At 40.8% G+C, this 22,496-nt stretch overlaps 1 protein-coding gene across 1 annotated transcript in view; it reads left to right on the top strand.

Moving 5' to 3' along the window:
* plxna1.S (plexin A1 S homeolog) overlaps nt 1-22,496 on the top strand; it is a gene marked incomplete at its 5' end in the record, with an annotated part of 250,346 nt that overhangs the window by 17,245 nt on the left and 210,605 nt on the right. Inside the window, 1 exon segment of the mRNA NM_001094988.1 lies at nt 14,772-16,077. Coding sequence (NP_001088457.1) covers nt 14,911-16,077 — 1,167 coding nt within the window.

Below are 22,496 nucleotides of genomic sequence, written 5' to 3'. Positions count from 1 at the left end.
AAAATGGAAAGCAATTGAAAAAAGTCTTTATTTCTGGGGAACAAACTGAAAAAAGTGTTTTGAAGGTGAACAACCCCTTTAAGGGTCAGGGCACACAGGCAGATTTGGAGAGATAGTCGCCCAGCAACAAATCTCCTTTTCTTCGGGGCGACTAATCTCCCCGAACTGCCTTCCTGCCGGCTAAAATATAAATCGCCGGCGGGATGGCACTCAAATTGATTCGTTTTCCAAAGTTGCCCGAAGTTTCCTCGTGAGGCAACTTTGGTCGACTTTCAGAAAAGAAGCGCTTCGAGTGCCATCCTGCCGTCGATTTATATTTTAGCCGGCGGGAAGGCAGGGGAGGCAGTTCGGGGAGATTAGTTGCCCCGAAGAAAAGGAGATTTGTCACCGGGCAACTAATCTCCCCGAATCTGCCTGTGTGCCCTGACCTTAAGAAAAATTAGTCGTTATTGGAAAGGGGCTACAATGTACCCTCAGTAAGGCCAAGAGCCAACAACCTGATCTAAAATCCCATTGAATGGATGAAGATTATCAGACGCTGCGTGATTGCTTGCCTGTCTGTGCTTCCATTGCACCCGATTAATCTTCCCCCGTTGTGTTTATATTGGAGGTGAGGAGCTCTCTAGAACACTCTGCCCAGGGGTGGTGTAACCTGAGATGGTGTAACTGGAGATGAAATAAGTTACCTACTTAGGGTTGTGTTTATAACACTGTGTCAAATATTTGACACCTAAGCGAGAAAGAATTCTTTGCATATTGAAGCCTCTTACACATGGACGAATGTATGTCAGTTCATATGCTTGTTGAACACATCAAAGGCAATTATTGTGTTTATATGGCCTTTAAACTTGAGCAAACTTGGTCCATTTCTCCGTTCTTTTCTATATTTAATGCACATTAGACACAAAGAAAGACTATTTACATTTATGAAAAACCCCAATGGAACAAATGGAAAAAACATGTTTTTAAGGGTTAGGGCACACGCTCAGATTCGGGGAGATTATTCGCCCGACGACAAATCTCCTCTTCTTCGGGGCGACTAACCTCCCTGAACTGCCTCTCGCCGGCTAGAATGTAAATTGCCGGCGGGATGGCACGAGTTTCCTCGTGAGGCGCTCAGAGTGCCATCCCGCCGGCAATTTACATTTTAGCCGGCGGAGAGGCAGTTCGGGAAGATTAATTGCCCTGAAGAAGAGGAGCTTTGTTGCCGGGGACTAAAGCCTGAAATGTCACCTTGATTATGCCTCCAGACATCATTTGCTTCTTTCTCTGACTCCCCATATTTCTCATTTAATATGGAGATCCGAGTTGCAGAATTAGACCGTGTCATATGTTTTCTACAAGTGCAAGTCGTTAGAGACCACAACCCAATTTCCCTGTCTGCTTCATCTTCATCTCCCATACTGGGATATTAGGAATTAAGGGTGTCTACCCACAGGGCATCTATTCTAGGCATATCTTGAAATAGCTACATTGTCGTTTACTTCCATTTAGTTTGAGCCTTGTCCAAATTGTTAAGGTTGTGGGCTGATCCTGTAATATCATGAATACTGGAATATCCGGGGAAAGTGATCTCATACTGGGAATTCATTGGTGCCTTTGGGATGGCCACACCCGACAACCTATGGGCTTCCAGCTGGAGAACCCTGCCTTAAATGAGTTCCATATCCTAACTCCTAGCTGACCCAGAGAAAGGAGGAATAAACTTGGATCTGTCTCCTGGAGGGATAATAAAATGTAATCTCGATTCCCAAACAGAAACCAGTCTGTTCCCTCTGTCGGCCATGCACTGAGAATATTAATAATAGTTCTTGCTATAATGGTTCAGAGATTTCTCAATAACCAATCCTGAAAGGTAGTTTACCTTTAAATGACATTTTAGTATGAAACAACGATATTCTGAGACTTTTTCTTAATTCTTTAGTTTTATTGTCAGCCTCTCTCCAGTTTGGAATTTCAGCAGCTACATGGTTGCTAGGGGTTGAATTTACCCAAGCAACCAAGCAGTAGTTTAAATTAGAGACTTGTGTATGAATACAAGAGGGTCTGAATAGAAACATAAGACATAAAAAATAACAATAAATTGTAGCCTCTTCCGGCAATAGGTTTTTCTCTGCCGAGGTCAGTGACCCTCCGTTTGAAAGGTGCAAAGAATCAGAAGAAGGCAAATAATTCTAAGGCCAATTAAAAAGTTGCTAAGAACAAAACATTCTGTAACATACTAAACGGTAACTTTAAAAGTGAGCTACCCCTTTCTTTCCACATTTTTTTTTTTTTTAATTTAACCTTGTTTGCAATCCTTTTAACTGAGCATTTTATTTTGTTTCTTTATTAATGAAGAATTAGTAATTAACACAGTATCTCTTTGCCGGGGAGGCATTAATTAGACTTCCAATCAGGGTGTGTGTGTTCCTTGCCACTAATGAGCAGGGACAGAGGCGGATCAATAGTCCCTTGATAGGGCTGAATAGACGGATGAAGGGGGTAGCTCTGCAGAGAAACGTGGCGCGGCACTAATAACAGAGGCTTGTTTCCCATTGTGCGAGATGCGTCGCCGCGCTTGCTGCCCCAGCTGTGCTCGTCTGGAGATGATTTAACAGCTGGAGTTTTGCATTTTGAGCCTCTTTCCTGAACCAGGCGAGTGGCTGAAATTACAGGGAGCAGATGCAGAGGCAAACGCTGACTGCACAAAGGAGGCCAACAAATGGCTGCGTTTTTATTGGTGATGACGGGGGACCTTTCTGTTGTCCCATCTCCCGTCAACTCCTGTTCTTTCCCTGCTCTTAGCAGTCACGTTGCAGGGAACTTCCCGGGAGTCTATTTTCATACAGTTCTGTATTTTAAACTTCATTTTTTTTTTTGCTGTGTACTTGCTGATGGAACATTACCTTTCGGTTTCAGGTCTTTATATCATGGTTTTTAATGTTCTCTTTGTATTTGTGTTACGGAAATGTATATGCACTTAGTCACCCTTACGTATTATATATGTATATATGTAGGATCAAAGCAAGAAAGAGTGAATTACATGCACATTTTTATATTAATATATGTTAATAATAGAAAAGGTACTGAAATGTGATTCACAGGAGTGTTACATAGAGCTTTCACTCTTAGGGGCAGCTTTTCACGTTGCCTTGTGCTCCTTAAGTCTACTAGAAAACCATGTAAACATTAAATAAACCCAATAGACTGGTTTTGCTTCCAATAAGGATTCATTATATCTTAGTTGGGATCAAGTACAAGTTACTGTTTTATTATTACAGAGAAAAAGCAAATATTTTTTTAAAATTTGGATTATTTGGATAAAATGGAATCTATGGAAGATGGCCTTTCCATAATTCAAAGCTTTCTGGGTAACTGGTTTCTGGATAATGGATCCTATACCTGTAGTAGCTTGTCTATTCACAGGCACTTGTAGGGTTACTTTCCAGCCCCAATGGCTGCATGCTCAGTTACAATGTGTTTATGTGAATACTGTCTTAGGTCTTAATTAGAAGCCTCTTTGCGGAATCCAAGGCCCGTGGAGCTTCTCACAGGGTGTGGTGACACTTGGCTGCACAAGCCTTAAGCTGCCCAAGCATCTCCGAAGCTGGCAATTATCTGCCAGTATTTTTGCAACTGTTCTCGCTTGCAATATTTAGCATTATGGAGCAGGTGCTATTGGGGCACATATGTGCCAAGTGCACCTTGTCTTCTTCTGAAATCTGGGTGCAAAAGAAGTGAACTCAAGGGTTCGAGTATTTGGGTAAGGCAATAATGTTGACCAGACATGGAAAAATCCCCATGTTGGGCCAGTTAGCCAAAAATGTTTTGATGTTGAATGATGAACCCGATTTAGTGTTGTTGGGTAGAGTTATATCTACAAACCGACTTCCATAGCTTGATAGAATTCAAAGTGTGTTGGTTGCAGGGACTGGTTTTCAGGAGGACTTTGGCTGAAAGAGCATGCTGGGTGTTTATAGTTTCAGTTTCTGTGCTGCCCTTTGATGCTCCCTAAGGCACACTCTTGAATTGCAGTTAAATAGGGATCACCAGCCTGTTGAATTTTAATCATGGTGCACATGCAGATAGTTGCCACAGGCAATGTGCGCACAGGCTGAACCAGCATAACAAGCTAGCCGAAGAGCGTGCCTGAACCCCTATATGGCATGTCTGCATGTGTTGTCTCTGCTGAATGATCTGTCTACAGAGAGGATCCTGGGGGTTGTGTATTATGTCACATTCCTTTGATCATAGATTGACATGGAATGCCCTGTGTGTTACAGTTCTCTATAGAAGTGTACAGGTGTGTGTATTGCTAATGTATTGTGTTACTGCCAATCTAACTTTATTTAGCTTGGTAGGTTTGCAGGAAGATTACTCTTGATCTTTTGTTGCTGTTAATGAAGATTATTGGGGGTTTAGTTATGATTTACAGTGACACCACCCCCCTTTCCCATCTTATCATGGGCTCATTGTGACTGCTGGAGGTTGCAGGAGGCCCTGTTTAATGTATTTAGAGCTATTTCCCCTTCCTTGTTATTGCTCATCATTTCCATTGTTTTGACATTTTAAAGGGCTAAAAATATTTCCTAGCATGGTTTCTGAATGGGCGGCGTTTGGTGGAGAATGACAGTTGCTGCAAGCGAATACATGATGATACTATCAGGCTCGTCAGGTTTTTAGTTGTGGGTATCCAAGAAGTAACACAGGGTATGTGAAAGGCAGATGCTCCGGAGTTAGGCATTTCTTTATTGGCATGCTCTCCTTGTGTTTGTCTTCTGGAAATAGAATTATTTTGCTTTGGGGTTCTGTCTAGTTTCCCTGAAGTGGTACTGCAACCATACACAGGCCATATATACAGGCCATTCATGCACAGCGTCTGAATGAAATAGGACAGAACAATCTAAACTGGGTCTTTACAACCCCACAACTGCAGAAATATACCATAAAGCCACAGCAGTATATTTAGTCTCGTGTATTAAGTACAAGTTTATCTGTCAGTGGACCCAAGCTGAGGTCAATCACCAACCCTTTCTTTTCCATCATAGATGTGTATAACACCTATATCATGGTCTCTTTCTTATTGTTGGTAAGTGAGCCTAGGAAGTTCTTTGGTGAGCTCTAGGAGTTCCAATCCGACCTTTTGGGTGGTACCTAACAAACTGCAACCTCCTAGCTTTACTTGTGTTTTAAAGGCGGACTAAACCCTAACACTGAATATGGCTTAAAATAGCAAATTTTATATACTAAACTTATTGCACGAGGCTAAAGTTTCAGCTTGTCAATAGCAGCAATGATCCAGGACTTCAAACTTGTCACAGGGGGTCACCATCTTGGAAAGTGTCTGTGACACTCACATGCTCAGTGGGCTCTGAGCAGCTGTTGAGAAGCTAAGCTTAGGGCTCGTCACTAATTATCCATCAGAAAATTAGGTTGGCCTGTAATATAAGCTGATGCTACAGGGCTGATTATTAAATTCTGATGCTAATTGCACTGGTTTCTGTGCTGCCATGTAGTAATTATCTGTATTAATTACTAATCAGCCTTATATTGTGACATTTCTATTCTATGTGTACTGTATATTGTGAGTGGGTCCCTAAGCTAAGTAAGTGACAGCAGCACAGAGCATGTGCAGTGAATCAGCAGAAAAGAAGATGGGGAGCTACTGGGGAATTTTTAGAGACACAGATCTTTATCACTAAAGGGCTGTGGTTGCCTTGGGCTGGTACAGAAGCCTAAAACATAATGTACAACATTTCTAGCTACATCTTTAGTTAAGCTTTAGTTCTCCTTTAAAGATGTCCAGAATGCAGGGTCAACTGTGGGTTCTAGGGATGTTTAAATACCTGCATAAGGATGTAGCAGTTAGCTTGGAATCAAAGAGGAATCCCGTCCGTTCATAAATCAGCATTCTCAGGGAGTAGCATGGGAGCACAGTTCATTGAAAGGTCCATAAATCTGTGTTGGTATGCCATTGATTCCAGAATACAGTTTGACAGCCTCCTGGAGGCTTAAAGGGGACCCGTCACCCAAAAAAATTATTCAAAATCCTATTTTATCAGATTAGTCAAGGAAAATGAACTTTAACTACACTATATAAATTATTTGAATTTTGTTTCCTTCAGTCTGGGATTTCAAAATTATAGCAAGCAGGGAGCAGCCATTTTGTGGACACTGTTATTAAGACAAGCCTTGTATCATCTCAGAATCTTGTTTGTGCACCAGAATGGGGGACCCGATGTCCATCCCCATGCCCTGACCACACAGTTATATGGTAAAGAGAACTGGGGGAATGTGGGGAGAGCAGTGACATCTAAGAAGTGCTGAATTGAAAGTGAAAGTAATTGTCTGCCCCGCCTCTATGCCACGGGCATAGAGGAGGGGCAGACAATATTTGATTGACAGCTGAGATTTTTAAATGAGCTTACAACAGCTATGAATGCTTAAATAAAAAATAAAAATTGGATTTCATGTTTAATTTGAAAAGGACTTTTATTATACAGATTTTTGTGTCTGGGTGACAGGTCCACTTTAAATGCTGTTTATATATATTTTACTGTACTGCTGGCAAGTATAATCTGCTCATTCAGTGTATTGAAGCAGTGGAGAAATGTATTATCTGGTATTCATGCCTCTGCTTCCTATCTAGCATGAACAGCATTACTGCCTAGCTTTGTGGCAGGGTTTCTCCGTAGATCCTCAGGATCTGGTGCATCAATATCAGAGCACATTTATTATCGTACTTCCTGGGGAGGCCTGTGATATTCATCTGTGAGAGTGGAAGAGATATCATCATATGAGACCTAAGCTGCCCATACCTACAGAAATATGGTCTTTGCGGTCTTGAGATTAATCTTCAGTAGAAAGACGGATAAAGCATTAATATAAAGAGAGGCGATGAGAGGCTTCCTAAGAAATGCTGACCCCCTGTGCGTGTAAAGATGTCAGTTACAGAACCATTCAGTAGCATCTTCCTTTGCCTCTTCCTCATCAGATCGACTGTACCGATATGGGATCCGTTGTCCGGAAACCCGTTATCAAGAAAGTTCCGAATTACGGAAAGGCCGTCTCCCATAGACTCTATTTAATCCAAATAATCCAGATTTTTAAAAATGATTTCCTTTTTCTCTGTAATAATAAAACAGTAGCTTGTACTTGATCCAAACCAATATACTGTATAATTAATCCTTAATGAAAGCAAATGGAAGCAAAACCAGCCTATTGGTTTTATTTACTGTTTACATGTTCTAATAGACTTGACGTATGAAGATCCAAATTACAGAAAGATCCATTATCTTGAAAGCCCCAGGTACTGAGCATTCTGGACAATAGGTCCCATTCCTGTACATGAAATGATATCAAGGATGTTTTCTTTGAGCCAAATCAACTGATTTTTAAACCTGTCCAATCAACAGAATGCCCAATATCCATGGTACAAGGAGGCCTGCTCTGGCCAATGGGTGTATCTATGGGTGTATGGCCAATTTAAGGTAAAAGGAGAAAAGACAGAAATTTTAAAATACATAAATTAAAAGGAAACTAAAAATAAAGCAGACATGTAAATAAATAAAAAGTAGGTATCTGTGACAACAGTGATTCTTTTGAACCATTTCCTTTGCATTGTCTCTCCGTGCACTGGAATTATTTGGACTGGCTTTAGTGTTCCAGTTATTGTTTGGACGCCCCCAGCCAACGCAGGGTTAAAGAAGTCATACACTGAGACAATGTGAACTTTTTCTTCTTCGTTAGATGAATTTCCTGTGCTTTAGTGCCTGGCCGGTGCCTGTTTCTCTCATAACTGTTTGTTTTGTCCCAACAGCAAGAGGGCTGAGTATTTAAAAAAAACCCTGTGACCACAATGCGGAGCACGGGCCGGGATTCCGTCTGTAACCTCAGCTGACACAAAAAACAAACTCTTATGCAGGAAATCATGGCGTTCAGAAGGGCCTTTGCCGGCACGGATTTTTTTCTGGAAAAAAGTACTGGCCTTCCTATCTATTTATCTTTTTTCTCTATTAATAACATTGGGATCAACCTTAATTTTTAACCAGCCAGGCCTGTAAAATACCAGCCAGATGGCAACCCTACGTCTGGGGGATACGGTACGTGCAACTTTCTTTAGCTCAGGGGCTCCTGCCAAATCACCCAAAATTCTTATCCCTTTATTGCCCGCAATGCTGGAAACACTAGTGGGAACTCCTGCTGGGCGCTTGCTGTTAGAAAACATGGCTGTCCATTCTTTCATGCCATGGACGTCGTTGGGTGAAATTGGGGACCTTCCATAGCCATACCATCTAAAAGCAGTGCAGTGTATAACCTATTGTAGATCATACACCGAATAGGAGCCCGGGTCCTTCATCCTTCTACTAAGGGTGCAGTCTGTGGGTGGAAAGTGGAGGCTTGACTTTGAGGAGGGAACTGTGGGGTGCTTGCATGCTAAAATTAACAGGGATTTTTTTCCCCACTGTTTTGTTTGCTGCCGTTGTCCGACATTGCAAGGGTGAAGTCAATAGAAGTGTTTGTTTAAAGCTCCCCATAGACGTGACAATTCTTCTTGCCGAACGACCGATTTTAGGGAAGCCCGACCGATCCTTCGAAATTATCGTGCGGTTAGTCGGATTCGAACGATCGTACATCTTACAATTTTTCGGCCGACATCTGTCAGGAAATTAATTGGCCAGGTCAAAAAATCTTTGTCAGTCCCATGCAATATATATATGTTTGCAGGGCCAAGCAAGCAGCTCACCTTTGTTTTCCTGGCAAATTGGTCTTTTTAGTTGAAGGTAAATTGGTACGATCGTTCTGAGAAGATCGTGGTCTCCCGAGCAGGATCTGATCTTTTAAAGATCTCAACATCTATGGCCAGCTTAACTGAACTCTTTAACAGATGGATGGGAGGATATTAGAGACCTTATGACCAGCCGCTGGGAGACCATATTGGTTTGGACGAGGCTGAAACTTCAAGTAGGGTTATAGAATGTATGGGGGAAGCAGAATTGGAGTTGGTAGGGATGATTTATTTTAATTGCAGATGGGCACCAAGCAGTAATATAGAAAGATGGTGCTGCCTTTGCCAGTTCCATAGACATTAACACATGGCTTTGCCTTGCAGAGGTCTGTGCAGCTGATTAGCTGGGGGCTAGCTCTGGCATTCTGCACATCTTCCTGTAATTGGCAGTGTTGAGCCCTGGGTATAGAGCCTGTCTATGCTTGCCTGCAGGCTGCTGTCTTCAACTGGCACATCTTGCTCTTTGACAAGTGGCACTTTTATTACTACTTTGTCCCCCCAGAACTGAGCTGTCACCATGAAAGGCAGCAGAGACAGGGTGAGAAAATTCGGAGGGGTAGGGAGCGAGAGAGTATTGTTGTGCCGTAGTGTCTCTTATAAATAAACCAGCAGGGCACAGGCTGGCATTGGCTGGTACCAAATGCATAACATGCCCCAGACTGTAGCACGGTATGTTGTGATTATGTATACCCTGAATACAGCCACCCCTTTCTATATGGGCATAATTGATGTATCACTGGTCAGAAGCCATGTGTATGGCAAGAGGGGCTACAGAATCACCTTTAAGCTGGAGAACTTTTCTACCCAACTGATAAAGATTTTTTGCTAAACTTTATATTAGTGTTAGTGTTATAATGGCAAAGTTGGGAGGAGTCGAAATGGAAAAGGAAGGATTTTCCACTTAAATGGACATTAAAGGGACAGATATATATGTATTGGATCCGTTATCCAGAAAGCTCCGAATTATGGGAAGGTTATCTATCATAGAGTCCATTTTAACCAAATAATTCTGATTTCTATAAAGTATTTCCTTTTTTCTCTGTAATAATAAAACAGTATCTTGTACATGATCCTAACTAAGGCATAATTAATCCTTATTGGAATCCTTATTACCTTACAATCCTATTGGGTTTAATTTTTCAGTGATTTTTTTTTTAGTAAACATAAGGTATGGAGACCCAAATTACAGAAAGACCCCCAAATTTGAGAGATCCCTAATTTGAAAGACCCCTTATTTGAAAACCCCCCGGTCCCAGGCATTCTAGATTACAGACTTCCACACCTGTGCATAGAGCTATAGGGATCTGTTATCCGGAAACCAGTTATCCAGAAAGCTCTGAATTACGGAAAAGCCATCTCCCATAGACTCTGTTTTATCCAATTAAATCCAAATATTTAACAATTATTTTGTTTTTCTTTGTGATAATAAAACAGTAGCTTGTACTTGATCCAAACTAAGATATAATTAATCCTTATTGGAAGCTAAACCAGCCTATTGGGTTTATTTAATGTTAACATGATTTTTTAGTAGACTTAAGGTGGCCATAGAAGTAGAGATCCGCTCATTTGGCGATGTTGCCAAATGAGCGGTTCTCTCCCCAATATGCCAACAGTGATCATATTGGATCTGATTTGGGTGGCTGGATCGTGGGACCACATAGACGCACAGATGCGGCCCGCGATCTGACGGGATTTTTCAACCTGCTCGATCGAGATCTGCCCGTCTTTCGACCACATATCGATCAGGGAACCCAGTAGGATGGCTCCACACACGGGCCAATAAGCTGCCGACTCGGTCTGTCGGCAGCTTTTAACGGCCTGGGGCGGTATGGGGGCCTTTAAGGTATGAAGATCCAAATTACGGAAAGATCCATTATCTGGAAAACCCCATGCCCTGAGCATTCTGGATAACAGGTCCCATATCTGCACAAGTATTAAGCTCAGCAGCTCCCAGCCCCTTGCAGCCTTTGTGCTGTTCACAAAAACAAACACAAAGATGGGAAATTGCTTTGGTTTCAGAAATCCTAAAATTGAATGAACTTTCACTAAATCTGCTTCTGAGATTAAAATCCTTAGAAGTCCTAACCCTCCACTTTCGATTCTCGGTTGAGTTCAGAAGTACATAAAACGATATAAAGAAATGCCTTGTGAAGAGTGGGGAAGATTGTATGTTTCCTTAGTCTGCAGCAATCTGAATACTCCATAATCCACCAGCATTTCTTTTTTGCTTGCAGCAGTTCCGCTTTTTAATATATTCAGATAGGGTCATAAAAAGAGACTTCTTGTTCAGTCGCACATTAACAGGGCTGTCAACATGTAATGTTCCTTCACACTAGATTAAAAATACAAGAGGGGGTATAACCTGAGAAGGGAGCTGGGAAGCAACACATACTGTATAGAGATTGACAGTTTGGAAGGTATAGAGAAAAGCTCTTACAGATGGTATTGGAGCCCTGTAGCTTTAGTCATGTATCTGTGTTGCTTGCTGTGCAGTTGGTGCACTGGTTACACCCTGGCCCCTATGACCATGGTTAAATACAGAAAGGTGTAGCTATGAAGTGGTACCTGTGCCAAACAGGGATAAATACAGTCTATACTGTCTCCTTCAGTGCTTCTTAGGTCCCTGTGGTTATCTTCTGGCCACCTCAACCAGACTTGTGCTTGGAAATGGTTATGTCTGTTTCTGCTTTATTTATTTTTTTGCTGAGTAATGAGCAGCACAGCTATTTTTTTAGAACTATCTGAACTCTATGCACTTTAATTGTTCTCTCAGTTTTGGGAGCCTTGGGTTCCTAATGGCTTCTGCCTCTGTTTAGAGATGGAAAAATGTTCTTAGGAGAATGGTTTAGCATTAAAGGACTCCACTTTGCTGAGGATTACAGGTGGCTTCATGTGATTTACTATTTCAGATGTACTTTGGATCCTTCGCGTCCCGTACATTCAAAATTTATGTTCTGTTTCAGAAAAATATATTTTAAATTTCGTGGTGTCACCACAGAGTGAGTACACGTGTGCTATCTGAAACTCAGATGGATGTATAAGTTCATATAAATTCAAATATGGCGACAGAGTGCGCATATGATGTGTTTTATTCATTTGTCAGAGCCACTATGTTAATGCCCATGTACTGAGATAAGAAAATGTGTTAGGTCTCCTACCAACATAATGTTTTTGGCTCCTGTTGAGGCCACTGTAGACATGTATTCTCCCTCAAATGATATTTGTTCTTGCAATAGCTCCATTCACCATGGTCTGGATATGAAAACAATTCTGGTAATGAAACCCTTAACCTTAAGGGGAAATTGGCTGAAGAATGGCTTCCCAACAGTAGGCTCTTGGGTGGAATATGGCCCTCCAATTGATATAAGTTGTGCCCAGTTTACCCAAGGATTCTTAAAATGTATTCATATGAAAGAATAATCCATAAATTACATAGAAATTTGCTAACCCTCAAGATATAAAAGGTTTTAAGCTGTTTATCTATAATAAATGAATGATGAATGAAGTGTATGCACTAAATTGGTAACCGATAAGGGAATTCTGGTTATCAGGAAGTCTGTATAAGGCTTGCTATATAAATTGCATTGTGTGAAAAGTTATCTTGAATAGGGTTGGCCTTGAAGAGGTTTTAGTAGCTCAGAGGAAGGTGCAGCTGTGGAATAATATTTTATAGGTCTCTGTGGAGGGTCACTTCAGTGTTTAGGTGACCAGGAGAGAGTAGAGACACCTAGCATTAAAGGTGGCCATGGAGGCACTGATATTATCATACAAAAGATCTTTTGTGCAATAATCGGTTGCGTGTTCGGTGGGAGACAAGGCAACCAATGTGGGTAAAAAGCCTTGAATATTGGTTGTCTCTTCGATTGGGCAGGACTCAAAATTTTGATTAGGCATGTTTGAAGTTGCCCAAACATCGTAACCTTAATGCCGAATCTTCAGAGCTAAAGAATTCTTTTTTGTTTTTAGACTAATTCGGCAGCTTATCTGCCAGTGTGTGGGGGCTCCCGATGGGTCCTCCTGATCGATATCAGTTCAGAAATTGGCCAGATATTGGTCGGTCAAGTTAGTTTTTTTCCTACAATCCAGGACCACGTTGGCTAGTTGATTCGACCCAACAGCACCCATTCGTAGCATTGTGAACGTTTGGATTCACCCAATATATCCCAGGCGTTAGTGGGCATATCGAGTGTACCTTTAGTAGAGTGGTTGAAAGATGGTCATGGTAAAGATCGTAATTGTAGCATGTATGGTCACCTTAACAAAAAGACTGGAGTGGAAGATTAAGGATTTGTGACTTTGTTCAAAGCTAACCTTGTATACTGAATAGCAACATCTTTAGTAATTTTATTCAAAGACTAATTGTAAGGAAATGTGTGTTCAGTAAGAGTCTGAGATCTTAATTTAAATTTTTAAATAGGATGGGGAAGACTGAAATTGAAATTATTTAAAGGCTCCCACATGTGTGCTTTGTTGGGGTTGCTAGAATAAACAGTTAATGTTCTTCTGTGAGGAGTGGACGATATTTAAGAATAACATAAACTGGAAGGACATGGAAAAAAACTGTGCACTAGAGACTTGAAATTAAGTGTCAGTGGAGGGTGTAAAAAATAGGAAGAGATCACTGAATAATGGTTGGGTGAAAACAATGACTATCTTGAGAATAAATGGAAGACCTAGAATAACCTTTTCAGCTGAAAAGAAAATGGCTAGATTAGATGGACCTATTGGTCTTTATCTCCAAGTTTTATGTTTCTACAGAAAAGGAAATATAATTTCTAGACTTCCTTTGTCTTCTCTCTGGCCTTTTGTCACACACTCTTAAGTGGTATTCTGAAAGCGTAGTGCTGTACAGAATGTGTTTCTTTTCAAAACCCCTTAATCCTATCCTTCCATAGGGTTTTATTTACATGGTGCCCTTGGTGGAAGTAGCTCCATTAATGTTAAGTGCACACACTGGTCAATGAGAGGAGTAGATGAGATGTAACCTGAGCTGTGAAGGTAGATGAAGATAGATTGTGTGGTTGGTTCTCATTTGTGACTTTCTTTTCTGAAACAATGTGCAGTCTAGTCACCCACCATGAGCTGAAACTGGGGGCCACCGGAACACAATGGAATTTCTGTAATTAAATGGACATTTCTGGTCAAGTCACCCATGGAAACCAGTCAGCAGCTACCTTTTATTGGTCTCTTGATGTTAGAAGACCAAAACATCTGGGATAGTGGGATAAATGTTGCCATTGTTACTGCAAATCTCCCCCGTTGGATCATGAAAGTTGTTGTTGCTGTGATCAATGACTATTCGGAGTATAGGAAGAAAATAAAGGGCGAGGAGATTTTTTTTTTATATATATTCTTTATTTTCAGTTTTCAAAACATAAACATAATTCAAATAATAAAAGAAGAAAAACAAAAGAAAAGAAAAATATACAATAAAGACATAGTTCTTACTTCGCAACCACCATTGGTATATAATCACCTCCCATTGGATATGTTTCCCACATTTGCATTATACGATTAGTTATTTTCCCTTTAGGCGTGTCACTAACTTTAGTTTTGCAAACTTTAACTATGTCTAAAACTGCACTGATACATTCAGGGAGCATTTTATTTTACATTAAAAATATTCAAAATTCAATGGTTCTAATTCCTGATTTTTTTTTTATGTGCCATAATTATAAAATGAGTAATAATGCGAAGAGTGTAAAGATGAATAGGTTTGAAAAAAATGCAATTTATGGTTTTAAAGACGAATCAGTCTATTTGTATGTGACATGATTAGGCTAAATATTTCTTTTTGTTGGTTATTGCATAAAATATGTCATTATCCTGAGTGTAAGTCCCGTAACCTTCTCTTAATCAGTGGATGGGTAAATATAGAATGGAGACCAGTTTTGCTTGGGGTGCTGAATAGGTTTTTAGGAGATGTTCTAGAGAGTTTACATGATGATCAGATGGCCTAAATTTAATTAACTGTTCTAATTATATTTGTTGTGTTTTGCAGACCTTTGCTGGCTGTCTATCTGGACCGAGTAAATGAGGCAGTCAACAGGAGTCAACTTGGAAATATAACCTCCCTTCCCCCATTTTAATTTATTTTTGGGTGTTTTTTTTAATTATTGTTCTAATTATTATTAGGGAAGATGCTGCTCCATGCCGGGAAGCCTCTTCTGTTCCATTTATGGACTTTTTTAGTTTTGCTTGGTTCCTGGATTACAACAGGGGATGGGACTCCCAAAGGCTTCAGGACTTTTACAGGAAGCGACTGGAGCCTGACTCACCTAGTAGTACATAATAAAACCGGGGAGGTGTATTTGGGAGCCATCAACAGGATTTACAAACTCTCCAATAATTTGACTCTCTTGCGCACCCACGTAACAGGTCCAGTAGAGGACAACGAAAAGTGTTACCCTCCGCCTAGTGTCCAGTCCTGCCCCCATGGACTTTTCACCACGAATAATGTAAACAAGTTGCTACTCGTTGATTACGCGGATAACAGATTAATAGCATGTGGGAGCGCCTCACAGGGGATCTGCCAGTTCCTACGTCTTGATGATCTTTTCAAGTTGGGTGAGCCGCACCACCGCAAGGAACATTACCTTTCCAGTGTGAATGAGTCTGGGACCATGTCTGGTGTTATCATTGAGGTTCCAAATGGCCAAAATAAACTCTTTGTTGGGACTCCTATTGATGGAAAGTCAGAATATTTCCCCACCCTCTCCAGCCGCAAACTACTGGCCAATGAAGAAAACGCTGAAATGTTTAGCTTTGTCTATCAGGATGAATTTGTGTCTTCACAGCTTAAGATTCCCTCAGATACCTTGTCCAAATTCCCTACGTTTGATATCTACTATGTGTACAGTTTCAGCAGCGAGCAGTTTGTGTACTACTTAACTCTCCAGTTGGACACCCAGCTAACATCACCTGACTCAACAGGGGAGCAGTTCTTTACATCCAAGATTGTCCGGCTTTGTGTAGATGATCCCAAGTTCTACTCTTACGTAGAGTTTCCTATTGGTTGCATGAAGGACGGGGTGGAATATAGGTTAATACAAGATGCTTATCTGAGCAAGCCAGGGAAACGCTTGGCTAAGGAGCTGGGCATCTCTGAAAGAGAAGATATTCTTTTCACCGTCTTCTCACAGGGACAGAAGAACCGGATCAAGCCCCCCAAAGAATCTGTCCTGTGCCTCTTCACCTTGAAGAAGATCAAGGATAAAATCAAAGAGCGCATTCAGTCTTGCTACAGAGGCGATGGGAAACTCTCTCTGCCTTGGCTCTTAAACAAGGAGCTCGGATGCATCAATTCAGTAAGTTATTTGCATTTATGCTATGTAATCGATTACGCAGTATTAACCAGACTTGATTTGCTTTTCTAAGATTTATTGGTATCCTGTCTGACGGCAACATCCCTTTGGGACAGAAGGCAGAGCTAATCTATGAGACAGATAAGGTATACTCAGCCAGAGCCTGGTGCCTATCCGTTATATATTACAGACCTTGACTGATAAAGAGCAGAGCCTGGGGTCACAAACATGCATTAAAGGATTGATATTTCAGGGGATTGCTTACAAAGTATGATACACATGGACTGGTTTTAGCCTCAACATTTATTAACCTATCCATGAACAACATTAGTTTAATGTTCTTTTAGCGAATACACACACATATATTTATATATACACACACACATACAGCATGCATTGGAGCAGGTAAAATGTGTATAAAGTACCACACCTAACAAGCTCAAATGTTTCACTCAAATCATAGTGATCTTCCTCAGGGAAAAAACCAATTATGATGTGATCAAAATGTTGGAATTTCTTTTGTTTGTTTATTAAAATCAGTTACTCTAACTGAGCCTGTTGCGTGCGGTAGTACTTTAAAATCACTTTTATATATATCATACAAAAAAGCCATGAATATCTTGTAAATTATATCCTTATAAATGGTACTGATGTCATCAGTTATAAACGGTGAGTAGTGATGTCATTTCTGTCAAATCACTTACTGAAACTAACTGAAACTTGTGTACTATAATAAATAAAGTAAATAAGTACCCCCTCTCTCTTTTACTCACTCTCTTTTTACTCTCTCTCTATTTACTCACTCTCTCTCTTAACCTCACTCTCTCTTTTATTCTCACTCTCTCTTTCTTTACTCTCACTCTCTCTTTTACTCTCTCTTTTACTCTCACTCTCCCTCTCTTTTACTCTCTCTCTCTCTTTTACTCTCACTCTCTCTCTCGACCCCCTCGATTAAATCCAAAGATGAAAATCATTTCAGACCTCTTTAGGAGAGAGTACTGAATAGCAGCTTGCCTAAGATAGTGCTAAATTGCCTTTCTTTCTTGGTCATTTCTATTGAGCTTTTTCCCCTTTCCTTGTTCAACTGGTGGTATCATTTCAGCCTTCTTTGTTTTTCATTGTTTTTGTGATTGTTGCTCAGGTTTAATTCACTGCTGGGAGTTATCAGGAGCGATAATCTTTTTGCAGATCACAGTAATAACATACTTGAGAGAGCCTGAATTTATAGGCTGAGATTAGAGGAAGCCCAGATTATTCCTTCAATAAAAACACAATATTTATGCCGGTTCACATGCCTAATACAAAGGGCTACTTACATCACAGAAGCCAAGTGTGGAGATTCGGGGAGATTTAGTCACCAGGCGACAAATTTGCCTCTCTTTTGGGGCGACTAATCTCCCTGAACTGCCTTCCCGCCAGCTAGAATCTAAATCGCTAGCGTGATGGCAATCGGAGCACTTCATTTTCTGAAGCTGCCTCACGATCGATCGGGAAAGCCCATCGGATGGCCCGACACACGGGCCAATAAAATGCCGACCCTAGGGCCCAAGGATCGGATCATAATGCATCCGATACCGGCGGTCGGATCGCGGGACCGCATACATGCAAAGATGCGGCTGCGATCCAATGGGATTTTTTAACCTGCTCAATCGAGATAGGCCAGATATCGACCGGGAAAGCTCGTTGGATGGCCCCACCCATGGGCCAATAAGCTGCCAACAGGGCCGTGTATGGGGGCTTTAGGCAGCTTTGGCATTTGTTATGAGTGCGGCTGATGGTCCCTTCCCTAGATTTCTCTGCCCCAGTCCGACATTTATGTGGAGCTGCTATATGTGTGAACTTGTATGGAATCTGTAAATTGGGCATATAACATAGGCTGTAAAAAAAAAAAAAAAAAAAAAAAATTAAAAGTTGGGGGGACCAAACTGGCCTATTTGTTTGGACTTCAAGTTTATGATCAGATCACACAGAATGTAGCTGCCTGTTCCGGAAACCTTTGGTCCCTCCAGATTGGGAACTGTGCATCGCTCTGTACATGAAAGCAATGCTGGCAAGGAAAGCTGTCTCCTAATTACAAATAAGCATAACTTCTGTTTTCTTGGAATAATTGTCACTAAAGTCATTCTAATTTAAAAATGATGATAAAGCTGCGAGCTGAGCTGAAATCGTGCCGTAATGAATGGGGGGAGTGGAGCTTAGTTGAGTGTATAACGCAGACGATCTCTACAGATTGGAAATTAACATAATACATAATCCAGGTAATCGCATAAAAACTAGTGCAATCTGTTATGAAATATTGTCTAAAACTATTCCCTATATGAAAGTGGCAGAAGTTTTTATACCAGCTGCCCCTTGCAGTCTCTTTATATCCAGGAAAACTGTATCTCCCAGCACTGGCACGTAGGAACTTTGTAGTGGAGCAACATCTAGAAGGGTGACTGCACCTTGTTGTAAATGCCAAAGGCTGATCAAAATGTGAAACAGTGATGCAAGGGGAAAGTAATATCGAGAAGGAAAAACATTGTAAAGAAATCTCTGGACCAGGGGTTTTCCAGATAAGGGGGTCTGTAATTCGGATCACCATACCTTAAGCCTACTAAAAATCACTTTTCCATTAAAAAAAAAACCCCAAAATGAATGTTTTGCCACCAATATGAATTCATGCAGCGTAGTTACCATCAAGTACAAGGTGCTGTTTTATAATTACAGAGAAAAAGGAAATCATCTTTAAAAAATTTGAATTATTTACTTAGAATTGAGTCTATGGCAGATGGCCCAATAATTTGGAGCTTTCTGGATAACTGCTTTTTGGATATCGAATCCCATATCTATACTGTCTTATTACAGAGAAAAAGGAAATACTTTTGAAAGTTTGAATTATTTGCTTAAATGGTGGTTCATCTTGACAACTTACCCCTTAACTTAATATGTTATAGAATGGCTAATTAATTCTAAGCAGCTTTTCAATGGGCCTTCATTATTTATTTTTTATAATTTTTAAAATATTTGCCTTCTTCTTCTGTCTCTTCAGCTTTCCAATGGGGGACATTGACCCCATCTAAAAAACAAATGCTCTGTATGCTATACATTTATTATTGTTACTCTTTCTATTCAGGCCTCTCCTATTCATATTCCAGTCTCTTATTCAAATCCGTGCATGGTTGTTAGGGTAATTTGGACCCTAGCAACCAGACTCCTGAAATGCAAACGGGAGAGCTGTGGAATAAAAAGCAAAATATCTCAAAAACTAAAAATAATAAAACATGAAAAACCAGTTGCAAATAGTCTCAGAATATCACTCTCTATATCATACTTAAAGTTAATTAGAAGGTGAACAATCCCTTTAAAAAGGAGACGGCCTTCCTGTAATTGAGAGCTTTCTGGATAACGAGTTTCTAGATTACGTGTCCTATACCTGTATAAATGTTCACGGATTCAATTAATTGGGCAATATGTTGCTGTAGAAGAGAGGGTTTATTCTAAGGTTGGATTTGATCTGGGATTCTGCTTATTCATAGCACTTTTTGTAGGAATCAGATTTGGGCTAATCCAAACTGTTTAGCTGAGTAATAAATGAAACATTAGATACTATATAATTACCTGCAAAAAGGAAGATTGTGGGAGCACTCCATGGCTAAATACAATTAAAATAAAATACAATGGAATTGCTACTGATCTGGCCAAATTAACTACAGACATAGAGAAAAAGAAAAAAAATAATTACTTGTTTGGGTCAACAATCCCTACTCCGTAAAAGTACTGTTAGTGCTGCTTAGCCTAAAGTATCATCCTTAGCCTTTTTGACTGTAAAGACTATTAAATTAAAATTTTCAACTTTTGTTTTTTCAATGAATAAATTCTCAAAAATCTCAAATGTGTGCTGATTTTTGAAATTGTCTTGATTGTTTAAAAACATAAAAAAAAAAATCCCAACTTAAACACAGGGAAATCACATTCTACCCTTCAATTTCGCTGAGCCAAATATCACATTTGTTTAAAACTTGAACTGCAAAAAAAAAAAAAATAGCTTGAATTTTATAAATACAACTGTCCAGGCATAACTGGGTATGGTCGGGGCAGAACTGGGGAGTGGTCTAAAGGTTTCCATACACGAGCAGATACAAGCTGCCAACAGATTGTCGATAGCTTATTGGGCAGTTTATGGGGGGCCCTCCGACAGACTTCTCTGGCCAAAAGTCTGATGCCCATATTCTTCTTATTGTGATCCGATCGTTGGGCGCTAGGGCCCACGATTGAGTCCTGCGCGGGTCCAGTTGGCGGACCTGTGCCCAACCCAGACTCGCTAGGCAAGAGCCAATCTCGGACCCGCTGGCCCTCTATAAATCCCCCCTTTTCCTGTTCCCGAAACCTACCCCCAGTGCCCTAATTCTAGACCCTACCAGGGACTCCCGAAAGCCAGAAGTGACGTCACTCTGGAGGTGGATTAACCAGGTCACCCAATATCACCCACTTCAAGGTGGGCATTTCGGGGAGAGATCCGCTCATTTAGTGACCTCTGTATGTATGGCACCCTTAATTTGTCCCTCAATTTACGTTTAAATGTTGGTTTTGTGATGGTTTTTTAAAGGGCATCTAAGATCAATTGCCATGTTTCTTGTATGGAAAAAAAGCATTCTGGCAAGCTGCTTTGTAAAATAAAAATACAATATTCATCAGACTGTATATGGTAATGGATTCCCGCGCCTGATGCTTCCTGCCTTCTGTTATACATGAGATTATTGTCTCGGGGACTTGAGGGAAACCTGAAGTTTTCCAGGATTCAGAAGCTGGCACTGCCATCACCCATCGCTGGGAGACTGAGATTCAGCAATTCTAATGCAGAGTCAGTGATTAGAAATGGGTGCTTTAGCAATCAGGTTAGTGCGGGGGGGGGGGGAATTTCAGAGCTTTTGTTTGTGTATTTTTCCCCATCCTAAAAGGTTGAACACCAGCAATATTTTTCACCCTCGATCAAAGAATACGATAGGGACTAATGGCTACTAGTTTTAGCTGTGTTTATTAATACCAAATTAATGCAAATTATTACCAACTTAATTTCTCATTACTCAGCGTCTATCTAAGGGCTCTTTCACACAGCCGTTTTTGCCTGCGTTCCCTTTCGAGATTAGTCGCCCCGAAGAAGAGGAGATTTGTCGCCGGGCGACTAATCTCCCCGAATCTGAGCGTGTGCCCTGACCCTAAATAGAAAGGGAAGTAAAAGCTTTAGTGGCCTATAGTGCATGTTGTTATCAGGCACGGCCAGTCGTTCCTATATACACAGCCGCATTGCCTATTCAGTATATCTTTTATCTGGCTCCGTGTTGTACAGGCATTTCTTCTGCTCTGCTGGTTACACCACAGGAATGTCTGATCCCAGGACTCCAGTCCTTCCATAGGATTTCAAAATGCCTTGGTTGGATGCTCTGGGAGGTAATTAGTGATTTATTCATTCTAACGGACTCGCTTGTTTTTACAGAGGTTAAACCTCGCTGCAGCCTGTTCCGGCCCTTGGGCCTTGGAATTGTGCTGCTGTGGTTAGAGCAGGGGGTGGAGGTGAAATTCCAGGCCTGTGGTTTTACAGGAAAAATTGAGAAGCAGCTATGGCGGAGCTCACACTAGCATGTATTGTCTCTTTGCCGGTCGCGAGACTTCGGTTACTCCTCCCAAATACTCCAAATTGCGCAATGTAATGCTCGCTTGCAGCGCTGGCCGCTCCGCACAGAAGACGCTGCTTATAATATCAATCCGGCTTTATTGTATGACACAATGTGGAAACATTATAACAGTGGGTGTGCAGATTCAAAAACCTACGCGTTTCGTGCCTGTATAGTCGGCACTTCCTCAGGGTTGTGTGGTTTTTACATGTCGGGTATTTAACATGTGACCATGATTATGTCTAGTACAGGACCAGCAGCTCAGATGGTTTCATGCCTTCTCTGTACAGGTTATGGGCACATTCAGTGGAGTTTCAGTAGGGTCCGTAATCTTTGCAATTTGCTGGTAGTGCTCCCTCTCTATTGTACAGCATGACACAAAAAGCCATATTGTTGGGCAATTCTGATATTTCTAACCCTAATAGTGTTCCTACTGCTAGTAGTTTAGATCCCATCCCATTGCTTTTGATAAAAAAATAAAATAAACACTTTTTCTGTTTGCTCCAACTCTTCATATGCTATAGATTGGCCAACTCTTAGCTACTGGGCAAAAATCTAAGCAAAGCAAAATCCAACAAACAATAAAAATGAAGACCAACTGCAAACTGTGTATGTTCTATTAAAAAGTTAGTTTAAAGGCATTATTAGGGTTATGTCCGACAAACCAGTTCAGCAATGGAGAAGATAAATATTATTTTCATGTATTTATTCCATAGCTCCTGACTCTGCATGCAAATTAACGAGACTTTCGAATCTCTAAGTCCCATC

The sequence above is a fragment of the Xenopus laevis genome, chromosome 4S (assembly GCF_017654675.1).
Source record: "Xenopus laevis strain J_2021 chromosome 4S, Xenopus_laevis_v10.1, whole genome shotgun sequence".
NCBI classification, from domain to species: domain Eukaryota; kingdom Metazoa; phylum Chordata; class Amphibia; order Anura; family Pipidae; genus Xenopus; species Xenopus laevis.
This window is presented reverse-complemented; position numbering and strand designations above follow the sequence as displayed.